This window comes from Leuciscus leuciscus (genome assembly GCF_965113295.1).
Source record: "Leuciscus leuciscus genome assembly, chromosome: 20".
NCBI lineage: Eukaryota > Metazoa > Chordata > Actinopteri > Cypriniformes > Leuciscidae > Leuciscus > Leuciscus leuciscus.
The window spans coordinates 2720020-2736495 of NC_138744.1; the positions used below are offsets into that span (position 1 = coordinate 2720020).

Consider the following 16476-nt stretch of genomic DNA (forward strand, 5'->3'; position numbering starts at 1 on the left):
GTTTGATTGCCAAGAAGGACATGAACTGATCAAACACATACCTTGAATGTAGTGGTCGACCGATATATCGGCCGATATTTGGCACTTTTAAAATATCGGCATCGGCCGATAAGTTTTTGTGATTAGCCGATGTGTTGGAAGCGGGACTTTTATTTTGACAGGCGTCGCTGAGAACACCAGCGCCTGATCACACAGCGCTCACTCACATTTTTCCGTCTTCATTAGTTTACGATCGCTTGTCAGTCATATCTAATACTTTGTTAGACAGAACTGGTAAACAAAGAAAGTAAATGCGAAAAAGTAAAGTGTTGCTTTTATATTATTTGTTCCAGAAAAGGCAAACAATCAGTCTAAAATACTTTCTCATTTACCGTCAACATTCAGCAAATGCGCATCTACATCATTTAAACAAATCTCTGAATATCTAATAAACATTTAATTTCACAAACCTTGCAGATTTAATGGAATCCAGCTGTGATATCTAGTGAAGTGTGCGTCTGTAGCGTTATAAACGTGTGACTGCGAGTGACGGTCGGTCCGTGTGAAGTGAGTGAATGCGGACAGAAGATCAGCTTCACATCGAAAAACTTTAAATCCTTCATTTTTAAATATGCTGTGCTATATCCAGTTGCCCACTATGTCATATTCATATCGTTTTCACTGTGTGCTGTATAATATTAGCGTTACCTTGTCTTTATTTGAAAAGAATGATTACCAGTGCGCACAATATGAGCAGATTACTGAGTGCAATGTTAGTGTTTACTTCCTTTTTATTCACATATTCATATATTTTTAAACAATTACTTTATTTGTGAAATATACTGTAATAGGATTGCAGATTCAAGAAGTTGCCATCTAAAGCATAAGCATGTTTATTTTAAAGATTTGTTCTCTAATTTATTTAAAATTTATCAAATATTGATTAAAATAAATATAAAGTATATAATAAAAATATCGGCTTTATTACATCCTGCTCTCTAAGATATCGGCATGAGCCATCAAAAATAAACAATATCGGTCGACCACTACATGAATGCAATGCAATTCACTTTGGATAAAAGCATCTGCCAAATGCATAAATGTGCATAAGATTTAAAAAACAAAGAAACTCTATATGTAATAATGCTGATTCCAGAACATCTGAATGGATCAGCAGTAATGATGGGTACAGTGCTGTGTGCCTGCCGTCTGCTCGCAGAGATAATCACATGACTTATAGAGTGTAATAAGATTAAATCCCTGCCTTCATGATGCACAGATGATCTAAGCGCTCATGCATACCGTTCACCTAAGCACGATGAGGTTTTCAACACTATAAAGGCCTGTGGAGGAACAAATCAAACAATCTTCAACAATAGACATTGTGCAAGAACACAATGTGGTGCGTTACAAAATAAGATACAGAGTCATATAAAAATGAGTGTCGCAACCGTTCATACGCAGCTTTTCCAGCAAATGACAAGTATATTTAAAGCTGCAAGTCTTCGCCAGCATTTTCACTTCTTAAAATCTACTTTTGCTGTGACATTAAGTTCCCTATATGGATAGTGTGCTTATATGCATAGTGTCTGATACAAAAATGCTTTTAATTGGGTGAAAAATCATGAGTATATACACAGAATCAGTCGGATAACAGCTGGCTAAACATAAACATGTTTCAATGAATCTAATTTCATGTCTTTCCATCGACACTGATGATTAATCTGCTACCTATCCGCTGTTTAAATAAAAAAACACTAGTTTACTCCCATTATAATCATTAAATCTCATGCAGATGCACTAGATACTTTACTTGCCTGTCCATATAAATTATTTTAATGATTTTCACTAGTGACTATTCATAATAATAATATCTCTGCTGATGTTCTCCATCAGTGTCCAGAGGTCATGGATACAGTTACAGAATTAGACCTAATATCCATGGCAGAAAATATACATATATATATTAGGGCTGGGTATTGACACAAATTTCACAATTCGATTCGATTTCGATTCACAAGCTTGCAATTCAATTCGATTTAGATTACGATTCAATATTGATTATTTTGGATATCAGGTATAATACATGGCAAATTTTCTCAAGGAAAACAAATCTCATAACTATTATTGTAAACTATGGGAGTCAGTGGTAGCCTATAGGCTTCATTAGCCTACTATAATATTGAAGGTAAACATTTACTGATTTGTATACAAACACTTAAATTACACTTTTATGTATTTTTATAATAATAAAGTTATATGAAATTATATAAAAATTTAAATGGTGGCTGTCAAAAAACTTTCCAAATTTATTCAAACATGCATTAAATATTGAAGAACATTAAAAATTATAATGAATATGTAATATGGTGCATATATTTAGCAAAATGCTCCTCTCTAGAGTAAATTTTTCCAGCTGACTAACGAGTTTATGGTCACATGGTTTTTCTGAGGTAAATGTGACGTTACATGACATTGTTTACTGACGTCTTTCCACGGTTGAAACACTGATTGGGCGATTCCATGTCACATGATACGGACTTCGATAAGTTGTACTCTATCTTTTAAGTTTTAACACACTTTCAGAAGCTCATTCATGTTTATCTCGCGCTGTAACTGGTGTTATTAAGGCGGAAGAGAAGGTCATGTGCTTCTCTAGAGCTGAGCCAGAGCGATCTCACGCCACAGCGACAACACGGTCATTATGTTTTTGAATTTCGTAAGAAAATGGACGTAATTTGAAATCTGAGACTTTGTTTCATATCAATAGTAACAAAGCACAAAGATTATTGCGATGTATTGGATGGGATGCGCAACAATGTTCCATTCATTCATCAACTGAACACAGGATGACTAATCGATTCTTGGGATTTAAGATTCGATATCGGTTCGTAAAAATGAGAATCGATTAAAATCGAGAAATCGATATTTTTTTACCCAGCCCTATTACATATACATATATATTCCCACAGAAGTCTTCTTTTGAGAATAAACAGATCCATAGGGTCTGTTCTGCATCTGATTTTGATGCGTCCTCTTCCTGTTTATGCCCACAGGGAACCGGCTGTTCCTTTGCACCTTCTGTCCTGCAAGTCACTCAATACCGAATCTTCCAAGGTGGTTCAACTCCACAACCACAACGATTTTCTGCAGGAGGACAAATTGTAATTTGATTATGATTTGTGTTCCACTAAAGAAATAACAACGAAAGAGTTGAAAAATGACATGAGGGTAATTGAATAATAAGAGTTCTTGACCGGGTTTAGAGCTCTACAAATGCTGACAAGCAATATATCAGGCTAGAAAAAAAAAACATGGCTCACTGAATTTTCCCTGAGCAAATCAGAGTCATGGAGCTCCACATTTTCGGTCAGCCTGTATAATAAACCTCTCCATATGTACAAGAGTCCAAACTTTTAGCTCTGCAAATACCTTTAAGAAGAATGTGGAGTCAGTCGTGCCTCGGCAAGAGATTCAAAATCATCAGCACTTGTTAAAACAAGCCTGTGATGAGACCCTCTGTGGTTGCTTCACAAATATGAAGCAGGACTATAGTTGGGCAATAAAGCTTAAAAAATAAATAAATTTAGCCTTGTGACTAAATTAGAGATGCATCTTGACATTTACATATTTTCTCAAACTCAAAATGATACTCATAAAATAAAAAAAATAAAAAAAGATCCATAGACACGTTATGAGTTATTACTTAAAGCTGCCGTCGGCAAGTCTGGCAGATTGGGTCGATTAGCCAAAATTTTTAATGTTTACAACTCTCATGCCCCTCCCCACTACCAGCGAGCACCCTCCCATCGAGGTCGTGCTCGTCAGTGCGTCACTGTGCGTGTGTACCTGATTTTCTGTGAACGCGTCCGTCTCTTCAGCATCTATCAACACCATGGACTCGGAGGTAGGCAGCCCTGGCTAATCTATCCATAGATAACCGAGGAATTGGAAGCTTGTTAGTAGATTTTCTCTCCGCCATCACGCTTCATGCAATCTCCAGGCGAACTTCAGGCGTGGCGTGTGCATGTGATATTAACGTGCGCGAGTGAGGGGGGATCTGTGGGGTGTGCATGTGATATTAACGTGCGCGAGTGAGGGGGGATCTGTGGGGTGTGCATGACCTGTGATTGACAGTCAGATATCACACCCCCCCTGGGCTGATTGGACCTGATGAAGCGGGAGCGCTGGATTTTTGCAAAACAAATAACACGCTCCAGGTGGAGTTAGAAGCTCGGGTTTTTTTATAAAACCACCTTATTTATGTTGTTCTGTCGGATTATAGTGTCGATTACACTGAATGTGATCAAAAAAATGTTGCCGACGGCAGCTTTAAAATGTTATGATTAACTAGAGCTGGTTGTTTGAACTAGTGTGAATCTCAACAACAACAAAGAAAGTCAAGAACATCTCTGGGTTATATTTCACCTGAAAATAAACAATGAAATATTTGACAAAAAATGGGGCCTATTTCTAGGACTAGATTTTTATATCACAACAATTAAGAACATTCTCTCGAATAACTAATTACATTTTTGCATTTGACAGATTTTGACTTTTTTTTTGTCCAAAAAATTAATTTGCATTGGCAAAATATCTGTCCAATCATGGCAGTGTGTTGTTATACTGACAGGGAACTACATTGCGACCAAATTTTTTAATGGGTCGCAAATGTATCACTGATTATTTTTGTACCTATGTTTTAGGCAATATTCTATGATTTACTATGAGCATTTATTAAAACAGAAATGTGTATTTTAAGAATACGTTTTATAACGTGCTCTGAGCATTCAACACATCAAGTTAGCTTCAGCCGCGCGACCGTTACTTAGATTAAAACGTACCATTGTATCTGTTGCGCGAGCTCTCTCTCTCACACACACACACAACGGACGCGCGCGCACACAGAGAGAGAAGATCATTGTAAAATGAAAATTGACGGGCTATAGTTTAAATTTTGTTCTTGCTTGTTTTTTTTCTGTCAAAATGTCGGAAAGCATATTGTATTATCCATCCGTGTTTTTAAAATTCGTTAAATGACGGACGTTTTACAACACAGCCCTCGTTATATGTCGCATTCGTCTAACTTAGCCTACTTGATATTATTTTTAGAATAAGTGATTCGTTATGCTATTATTGGACTCCTGTCTATTCATTGTCAACTGTTTTCTATAAATATGTTTGTACTATTATGCAGCTAATGCGTGTCCTGTTTAAAATGTGCAATGTTCAAATGCAAAGACAGCACGTCACAAATAGAAGCCCTTTTCCCTGTGCTATTTAGTATCATATTTGGTTATTGGAATAATAAATTAAGTAGCCTATCTTTATTGTACACCTGTTTTTTTTTTTTTACTGTTTTCTAGGGGTTTCTTAATTTTAGACAAGTTGACCAGCACACATTATATGCAATGCAATATAATGCATGTGTGTCCTATGTGTGACATATTTTGCACACAGGTAAAGGTGCCCAACATAAGTCATTTCTAAAGTAAAAAAAGAAAAAAAGAAAACATGTTTTGGAAAATATCTCTTTATTTGATTATCAGTAAATTTGTTTTCTATACAGAGATATCGATATCAGTATCGGCCATAACAGCAATATTAATATCGGTTATTATCGGTATCGGCCACAATTTTCACATCGGTGCATCACTACTTAAGAGTTCAGGAGTCTGCCCATCTGTGCCAACCATAGCATGTTGAAATCCATTTTGCACTTTATTGTGTACTGTATTTTCTATTGCAGTAAGTCTATCCCAACCAATGTTAAAGAAAACAAAAACAAGATGGCAAGTAAAATAAAAAGCACATCTGTATGCAATACAGTTTCATTATTGTTCATTATTATCCAGAGCGGCTTACTATAAATAATTTGTGCGACCAAATCATGTTTTGCGCCAGTAACTGAAAAAGTTAGTAGCGCAAGTGCCACCAGTGGAAAAGGTTAGTGTAGTTCCCTGTACTGCATTTAATGTATTGCTAATGATATATAAATAAATAAACAAAACTTTTTTGCCTAATATTGCAGATGACTATGAATGCAATGAACAGCAAATCGATACTACTCACTGTGTGCATCAATGACATGGGCAGTGCATGAAGGCCTTGGACGATTCCCTGTCTATCTGATTTAAAGCGGTCTGTTAGAGACGCAGTGAAACAAGTAAGACCGGATTGATGTCCATGTCAAATGTGCAGGACACAGCAGCGGGGTGGGACATTGACTATCGATTACTGGATCCAGGGGCTGTGTTTGCGCATGCACATAGACTTCATAAAGCATCTCATATGTGTGAAATCTTCCCGACGACACAGTCACACTGAATCTGTGACGCGCTGGCGCAGAAACATCACCAGCTGCCGAAGAACACACGGAGAAGGACAAACTTGGACTGAGCTGATGGTATATACAAAGTGTGACAGTAGAAATTAGTTAATAAACAGAGATTGTGCTACACTGCTTATACAGCATTAGATGTATTTGCATATTAGGCATTTCGCATAATTAGCATGCAAGAAAAATAGGCTGAAACTGCTCCTGGCAAGTGTGAATGCCGTCACCTATTAAAATAAATGGCTTAAAGGGATAGTGCACCCAAAACATTTATTCTGTCACTCTTGTCACTCCAAAACACTTTATGACTTTCGTTCTTTCTATGATATTTCGAAAAATGTAGGAGTCCAAACAACGCTGGACCCCACTGACTTTAATTGTATGCGCACACACACAAACACATATTCTTGTATATCTATCTTTATGAGGACATTCATTGACACAATGCAATCTCTTACCCTAACCTTACCCATCACAACTAAGTGCCTAAACCGACCCTTAACCTCATTATAACCCTATCCCTAAAACCAAGCCTTGACCCTCAAACAGGCCTTTAAAGGCTCTCAGAAAGTGAGGACCGGCCAAAATGTCCTCACTTTACTCTCTTTGTCCTCACTCCAATGGTCTAAAACTCAAACTGGTCCTCACAAAGATAGTTGTACACACACACACCCACCAACAACAATTGAGGAATTCTTCAAAACATCTTTTGTTTTAGGAAAGTCATACAGGTTTGGAATGGCATGAGGGCGAGTAAAAGATGACAGAAATGTTCATTATTGGGTAAGGTATCATTTTAAATGTTCCAGAGGCCTCAGGCATCAACGTGTGTGTGCATGTGAGAGATATAATGCGAGTGGCGCAGAGATTGTTGAAAGCTCTTTGAGCAGCGAGTGGAACGGAGCCAGTCCTGGGAGTAATGCAGAAGGGAAGGGAGGCGGTTTATCCATTAAAGAAGTGGAGTTTGAACTGCTGCGGCAGCAAACCAGCCATCCAGACTACTGACCCATTCCCCAAACAGAGTTCAAGTTCGAGCTATACGCTTAACGCGCCGTTTCCCTGATGTCAGCCGATTCCCAATGGGAATATGTCTTTTGCTCCCCATCTTTGCACTAGTTATCTGGTGATATTCATTACATGCTAAATTAATTGCTGAATAACAGGTTTAAAATCAGTGCACAGTAGCAGTCTGAACTGATTCACTAAAATAAATCAAACTTAAAGGGATACTTCACCTCTGGAAAGATGAATGTGTATTTAAAATAGGTCATTTATGTAGAAGAAATGTGAAGAAATTTTTGAATTTGGAGCTTTCTAGACTGAGAAAAGCCAGAAAATGTATTTTTGGCTTATGTGGATGAAAGACAACAACTCCCAGAATGCACTTGCTTCGCTGCTCTACGAGGCCACTCCCAAGCCACGCCTCCCGGTTAGAGAGCGCAGTTGAAAACAAGGCTACTAGTGAGTCTCCGTGAGTTTGCCCGGGATATCGAGATCGTCCAAAATGTCCGGGATTCGGCTTTTGCGTTCTACAGTCGCCATTCATCATGTTTACTGTGGCGAGCAGGACGAGGCTGACGGCCGCGGGAGAACGGCGCGAGGCCGATGGCGTCATTACTGAGGCGCATCGGTCTCCTATCTCTCACGGAGGAGCGGGAATTTTCTTAGCAATGTTAAAACGCACATCAACCGATCACTTGTTTAGCGTTCATGTAAACACTACATTCAGATTCACCAATCGGAATGAATTCAGTTAGATTGAAACAAAAGGTGTGCATGTAAACAATGAATGGCGACTGCAGAAAGCAAAAGCCGAATCCCGGACATTTTGGACGATCGCGACGTCCGGACATGTCCGGGAAAAAGAGGATGGTAATCCCTACTACTCACATTTCTCCTACTACTCAGCTTTCTCCACAGAACAAGAGCCTCTAGCTTAGCTTCCAAAGAAAGACAGCTGAAACTATGTGTACATTGTGTGAGTGAGATCCAACCTCCTATGGGCGGGTTGAAAACATGCGGGACAGCCCCTCCTACTGGCTGTAGTCTTTAGCCTCTGGCCAGAAAATCCTCCGATGACGCAAAATGGCGATTTTTGCGTCGGAGGATTTTTTCCAGACAAAAAATACATAAATCTCTCATCTCAGGGGGATATGAGGGTGGAAAGCACGGTAATTCGAAAATACTACAGGTTTTCTACTAATACAAAGCTTAATGCTAAATCCTGAAGTATCCCTTTAAAGGCCCATTTACACCCACCAAGACAACAACTAACCCTAACTGTGCGTTCACAACAAACGCGAATAGCGCGTCAAATTCGCATCTACCGCGTCTAGTTGGACGCTTGAACATTTTGAATCCATTCGCGCATCCAGAGCGAAATTGACGCACATAAAAAGCAAAAGTTTGAAGCGAAATTGACGCGCGTCTGAGGCGAAATCCACTTGTCTGTAAGATGGCTGATGTTGATCGAGCATTCATCGAGAGAGTTACCGCATCGGAGCGAGGATCACCCTTGAGGACACCAACTACAGGCGCTCTATCCCAGCTGCAGAGCGCCTGTCCATCTGTCTTCGGTTAGAAAATGTATATGAAATTTTAAATACAGTATATTAAATATTGAAAAACTAGCAGCAGCTAATTTGTGTTTAAAGATACACAAATAAAAATTATGTTTTTGCCAAAAAGGGGCATTTTGGGCTTGGTATAATAATTGACCTGTGGGGTATTTTGAACTGAAACTTCACAGACACATTATGTTACCTCTTGTGAAAAGGGCAGGGCTCCAGACTGCGACCAATTGGTCGCATTTAGGACAATTTTTCCTGCCGGTGCGACCAAATATTTATTTAGGTTGCGCTGGCGCGACCACAACGTTGCCGAGCAGCGAATGCAAACAAAATGAAAGCGGTTATGCTTCACGGACCGTTTATTAGTTCAGACCAATAATAGACAGCGCAGAGCCCCGAACTTGCCAGTCGCGGGCCGATCTCGATCACGCGACACTGTTACTTGGAGATCCAGACTCTGGAGATCCAGTGAAGAAATCCATTGAATTCGCATCAGAATTAATAACATCATCGCTGCGAGATCCAGTGAGAAACATTCCGATCCGGCGCAGAGTTCTCTGTTATAAACCATAGATATCAGATCAAACAGCGCTGACGTGTAAACCAGGAGAAACACTTACAGAAGGCTTTCAGTCCACGAATCAGCAACATTCACCATGGATTTTTCCAGCACTTCAAAACTATAATAGAATAGAATAGAATAGAATCGGGCATTTATATAGCGCTTTCATATGTACTACTGTACACCCAAAGCGCTTTACAATCATATCAGGGGATCTCTCCTCAACCACCACCAGTGTGGTGTTTATGTGTGTGTTTTACTGAATATATATATATATATATATATATATAAATGTTATTTTTAATGTGATGACTAACACATTTTTTGTTCATCCTTTAAAGATTGTCCTAAAACTAAACATTTTAAGATGTAGGAACAACTCTTATTTAAACACTTATTTAAAAATAAAAAATAAATTCAAATTACCACTGTAAACAGTAGGATGCTTATTGGCTATTTTCACTCCCTAATATACATTTTTTCACTCATTTTGCTTTTTAATTAATATTAAGACATTATGAATGATAATAATTAAAGTTAATTTCATCTACACCCTAAATTAAGCTTAGTGCTTTATTGTCAGCAGTGCCTCCAGATAGAACTCAGTGTCTGCAGAGCCGCTGCCCTCAGATGTTAGTCTGGAGCCTGTGAACTTAAAATAAAACTGCACATTGTAACATATGTGCGTTAAGTCTATTTATTATTAAAGAATTTGTCAGTATTACAGTTATTTTGGGGGAAATTTGAATAATTGTGCTGGCGCTTTGGACATCTGTGATGGTCTGAATCAGGTGCAAAAGCATGCAACGAACGGAGATATGCATGCTTTCATTTCCTCAGTCACACACTGTCCAAAAACAACACTGGACAAGACCGCTGATGCTGCACAGTGTTTTGTAAGTCATTTACATAAGGTAAACATTGACAGACGATTGGTCAACTAATAAAAATAAGTAGATGTGGAAGCCTAAGACATATCAACTATATGCCAACATGTGCTGCCACCATCAAAAACAGAAACGTTAGCGCACAATAGCAATCATTCACCAGCTTGAAGGCGAAGCCGTTCCGGTAAAGAGAGCCGCACAAAGCCTGTTGAGTCAAAGTCAAGTCAGAGAAAAGCAGACGGCAAAGGGGAGCCACAACAAACACTTCCTGGCTTTCATTTAAAGTGAGAGTGAAGCAGGAGGAAGGCAGTGTGTGTTTAATGTACACACAGTTTGGCTAACTCTCTGTTTATGTGTGTGTTTTACTGAGTGTGGACAGTATGAACATGGACCACGTGTCAGGTGTCCTGAGCTCATGCATGACCGGCAGAGGACATTTTTTGGAAACCACAGCAATGACGAACCAAACGACTGGATCTGGTTTCATTGGTGGTTTGCGCCGGTGTGGAAATGGTCTAGATCTCCGTCAACAGATTTGTAGGACATCAAAGCTTTAAAAGACAACATGAAGTTAAAACTAACCGTATTTATTGTCTACATAAAAAGTGTTTGCTCTTATTGCACTTTACTCATCAGTGCATGGCTAGCTTGAAAGCAGATTTTGTTTTTGGTGTGATATCGGCAACACAATGCATTACAAATATAGTTTGGAAATCTTTTGGGATAAAACTCATTTTATATTAACATATACAATAATATGTTTAATAAAACGAGAACAACTGAACATGGCATGCATGTGTTACGTGAAACTAAACAAGAGAGTAAATCAACACTGCACGACAAACTCACTGAAGTCTATGGAGTTATATTGCATTCAAAATTCAACTAGTTGTGCGTGCATATAATTACAATTCTTAGAAATTAAACACATTCACTAAGAAGTGATACTCCTCTCTGATGTCAGCTCATTAAAAGAGTGTTTTCAATCTTGTGTGTGTCAATACAGCAAGATCTCTTTCAAAACTGTATTACACTGATCAACACTGAAACGTGCAGAACTACACTGGTTTTTCTATACAGTTCTCGGTCTCTTTTTACACTGTAAAGTCACACAATTAAAATAAGAAGTTCAAATTAAGATCTAGATAATAATCATGACACCACACAATGATTTTTTCTCCAGGTTCAATACAAATTGCACATATGGTAAGTCTGTTATAGGAAGGATTCCCCCCGTGCTTTTTGATAACAGAAAATGAACAAGTCTCATTTCCCCTATAAAAACTCCCTTCTTGATCTCATCCACAGTCGGTTAGAAGTCAACGTTTAAAGATTAACTACAATCACCAGTAAGAGCCTGTTAGAGAATTAAAGTTCAATCCAGGCCACAACGACTGAGGATATTCCATCCATCCCAATAACTGACGGCCTCACCTGCCTTTCCCACAGGATTTGAATATTCCAGAGTCTGTGTGTAAGAAACAAAGAACGGCCAATACAAAACATCAGCGGCAATCTCACAAAAACACGTACAGGCCATATTTCACTTCAATACAAGAGAACAAATGAGGTATACTTAAAGAATATTGTATGTATTATGATTTTTTTTGTTGTTGCTCTGAGACATTATTTTACATGACATTTTGCCTCCAAAATCAAGCATCTGGACATCTTTACTTTTGGGTAAAGCTTTCCTGTAACTCAAACTGTAAAGTATGGTGCTATCAAACACCAAGGTCATTGTCATGAACTGAAAGATTGTATGATTGATTGCATGAATTGGAAAAAATGAGAACTGAGTCAAATGTGAAGAGAATTAGAACCGAACGATAATGAGAACTGAGAGTCAAATGTGCATAATGCAAAACAAAACTTGTTGATATGATGATGATGATGATGATGATGACCAGAACCTGTTCTGGACAAGTTTTCCTGAGAATCGGCCATTTATGATCGCTGTTTACGAGTCATCAGATTACTGAACAACAGGTTCTCAGAAACACAACCACACAAAGACCCGCATGACGACTGAACTAATCAGAAGTAAAGTATCGCTCGCGTGCATCTACAACCACAATAAGGTTGCAGTCTCTTACCATACCACTGTTGCACCAGCATGTTAACATGCATCTGTAAAAAAAAAAAACCTTGCACATAACTGCACAAAATATAGAACAAACGGTCCTTCGATAAGCTCACCATTTTGCTTCAACCAATATTCTTTCGTCACTGTTGGAAACCACTAAGTTGGTTTAACCGTATAGGTGGTGGTGGTGTGACCTAGTGGTTACCTAAAAGTTGAAGGTTCAAACTCTACAAGGGTTGATCCATTAATTATTGCCATCGTGAACTTGATCATGACATAAACTGGGATTGGGAAGTAGAAAAATAACAAACATGACCTTGACACCTAAGCTTAACAACCTCTCAAACGTATTATATAGGCTATAAACACAGTGCTCTTACACATTTGCACTGATATAAATAATAAAAAACGCTGATGGACATGAAAACTTCATGGACACATTACATGTCGACCACCCATATTTACAAGGATTAAAACAAGTTAAAGGGAAAGTTCAACCAAAAATCATCATTTACTCGCCCTCATGTTGTTCCAAACCTGTATGAGTTTTGTTCTGTTAAACACAACAAAAAAAATATTCTGAAAATTGTTGGGAACCAAATCCAAATCTTGGATTTTTTCCAACTATGGAAGTCACCAACTGCCTGGTTACCAACAAACTTTAAAAATATCTTCTTTACTGTTCAACAGAACAAAACTCATACAGGTTTGGAACATGAGGGTGAGTAAAAGATGATGTTTGGGTGAACTATCCCTTTAAGTATGTCATATCAACTACCAATAACTGTTACCTCCAAAGAGATGAGGCGACAGGTGAGCAGGTAAAGACCCGATCAGCAGTCTCGGGGTGCCGGCTGACCGCTCTCTCTCTCCGCCGTTCTCCTCCGGTGTGCTGTTCCCGGACTCTTGAGAGCTATACGCCCCGGAGTTCGGTATATTAATGCTCGACTGGGGTCGCACGCCCGGGCCACCGGTGCCACCCCCCACGGAGCGCGTCCTGGCGGCGATATAGTGAGAAGCCACTGCCGCTGATGAGGATGAGGATGATGATGAAGAAGTAGCACCTGATGTGCTGTGCGCGTGATATCTCATCGCAGCCGTTCTGCCGCTAACGTTGACGTTACTCGACGGGAGATCCGAGCCCGAGTACGCTCGCGTGCGCCCGTTGGCAGCGGGACTGCTCTGTTTGGCGCCCATGCCAACCTACACTTCCCTCCGATTTTAATTATTAAAGACAAACAAACAAACTCGCCTGTTACATTTGACTCGTCCGACGTCACGCGCGCGTCAGCGAAACTTTTACGAAGGCTTTTAAAGCGCTGTCAGCGAGAAGTCGCTTGTTTTTGCCTCACGCGCTGTTGTTTTCTAACTAACGTCCTCTGTTCCATGTTGCGCGTGAGAAAGTAACGCTCTGACGCGACGCTTTCCTCCTAAACGCCGCGCCGACCGCTGTTGTGTTTGCAGCGGGCGGTTATTACACAAACTGAACGTGTTTAACTGCCGTACGTGCAGAGTGCGTAAGCGAGCCGGGGGCGGGGCTTGCCGAATGACGCCATAATCTCGGGAAATAAGCCCTAGCTGGGCGCTCCCTCAATATAGTCTGGAAAAAAGATTGGCTGTTGCCACATAAACATTTATTCCCAACAAGACTAAAAAAGTCCACTTTAACCTATTGTACAATATATACATTGTAAATTTGACTGTCTAAATCTGTAGCTAGACCTTTTGTAGTGAGGATGAAACATGCAAATGAATCATTCTATGCATTTATTCTTTTCTTGTGGATTAATTCAGAACGTTTGGTCATATTATTTTTCTCCTATTTAGTTAGACCCCCTATTTTTGCCCAAATGTTTCATTTAAAATATAATATTTGCTACAATAGGCTACTGACTTTTCCAACAAGTCCAGTGACTAGCATAATATCACAACATTCACATTAGCCTGTGTACAGGCTCATATGAGACTGATAACACACACACACACACACACACACACACACACACACTGTTATTGTTTTTGAATGTATGATTATCTGACTAATTATTCTATCTATGCATGTTCCTCCATAATTCTGCATGCATATATTCTTGTGTTGTTTGTCCCATCTGGAGACGTTTACATGACAGAGTGGACAAGGAACTTCGCCTCACGTCTATGAAGAGCATTAGGCAATAACCCTGTGCATTCATGCCAAAACAACTCACTGGAAACACACTTGAGTGAATGTGAAAACATTCCCAAAGTGAATTGTACTCTGAAGTATTGAAAAGTACACTTCTGCTTTAGAAACAGCCTGACAAAGTAAACAGACTATAGGGGAGGTTTTCTCATTAAAGTACAACAAATCTGAGTTTTTGTTTATTGACTGATCACTGACCATCACACTCAAGTTCGTCCATCTTTAGGGATGATTGTATCTGAATTGTTTTGCTTGCTTGAGGTCAGTGCGATTACTGAGACTCTTTGCCAGGATGAGTGGCCATTGTGGAGACCAATTACATTTTACATTAAAACTGTAAAAGTAAAATTCATTTGATTCGGTTGTTGGCTCAGTGGATTCACAAGGGTTTTATAACATCTTCTGAAAAAGAAAGTCATGTCCGAGGGATGTTATTGCATTGTCAAGTTATTGCATTTTGATGAAAGATTACAAAGATAACCTTTCTTTAGAACATCATGTACAGATGAAGCATTCACAATAAAGCAGAGTTGGAAATATACGGCACAGATTTGTGAGTTGGCAACTGTTGTGTGAAAACTGTTGTGTGAGAGCTGCAAAGAGGAGAAATGAGAAGCGAAGAACTCATGCATTAATTTGCACAAACATTCACACTAACAAATGAACACTCGGAGAAAAACTCCCAGATCAACAGAGATGTCCAGAATGCATTAGACGGTCTACGCGAGGTCAGGGGTCAAGACTAACAATCTAAGAACTTTAGCTAACGTTCTGGCAAGGTTCTCTCAAAACATTCTTTCAGAAAGTTAATAATGCTCTTAAAAATTAGCACAAAAACATTATTTATACATCATGCATGGAATGTTTTTTTTTTTTCCTGAAACATTTCAGTGTTAATCTAACATTATTTAAATGTTACTACTACTTGTTTCAGAATGTTCAGAGAACATTAAAAAGTAACATTCTTATTATGTTTGAAGAATAATGTTTCCTTAGCATTCACATAAAAAAATAAAATAAACACCAATATTTTTTTATTTTTTTTACATTAAAAAAAGTACTGTTTGAATGTTCTCTGAACATGGGGACTTTATCAGAACATATTTTTGCTATCTGGGGAGAGATCCCTGTGTGTGCAAAATGCATATCTTTCATTTGAACCCAGTCATGGACAGAACGGTCACTTCTCACAGCTGTCACAGTATAACATCTTTAATCTGTACGTACAGTATTCATTGGTGTATCTATTTTGTTTCTTGCACAAAGAGACTTACTGGAGAAAAGCACACAACACTCACTGACACTGTCATCCAACAAGTGACATAAATGGGTGAACTTTCAACTTTTCCACTCTCTCATTCTGCTGTGCATTCCTGCAGGAAAATGTGGAGGAATTTCCTGGAATGTCAGCTGTACAAAACAGAAAAAGAGAAGTTTATCACAATAACCAAATGCATTTCCAAAATGGCTATCTCAGTATAAAAACACTAGAACTGTTTCTGTGGTGGACCTTTACAAACTATTTTCATATACGCTATTCACAAATTAAATAAAGGGTAGATTATACTTGATTTATATATTTTTTGTACTTAACTTGAATACTGCATTTCAGTGTGTGAGATGTAATGTATCTGAAGTGCTTGAGAGACAGAGTGTTTGACCTACAGCTACTGCTGAAATTAAAGCAATGCATTTCATTAATTAAAGCCATCGACTGTAAAGTTAATAGTCCTTCTTAAAACAACTGCTGCATGCTTAATTAAAAGTTTAACAATTTAAACAGGATTCAGGATAGAAGTTTCAGTGGGCAAAAAAAGTTATATATTATATTTGTGTATACTCAAAATTTGAGTAATGTTTACCAGCTCATCAG

At 38.7% G+C, this 16476-nt stretch overlaps 1 protein-coding gene and 2 long non-coding RNA genes across 3 annotated transcripts in view; 2 read left to right on the forward strand and 1 right to left on the reverse strand.

Annotated features, from left to right (window-relative positions):
• The window catches only part of znrf2b (zinc and ring finger 2b), a 65409-nt gene extending 51486 nt beyond the window's left edge, over nt 1-13923 (reverse strand). Inside the window, exon 1 of the mRNA XM_082150855.1 lies at nt 13213-13923. Within this exon, the coding sequence (XP_082006981.1) occupies nt 13213-13618 (406 nt within the window). The 5' untranslated portion in view covers nt 13619-13923. The remainder of the gene's footprint in view (nt 1-13212) is intronic.
• The window catches only part of LOC309484536, a 312401-nt gene that overhangs the window by 21529 nt on the left and 274396 nt on the right, over nt 1-16476 (forward strand). The window lies entirely within an intron of this gene.
• On the forward strand, nt 4318-5972 carry LOC309484548. The gene is made up of 2 exons (XR_014200911.1): nt 4318-4596; nt 5936-5972. It is a non-coding gene; the product is annotated as an uncharacterized lncRNA (long non-coding RNA).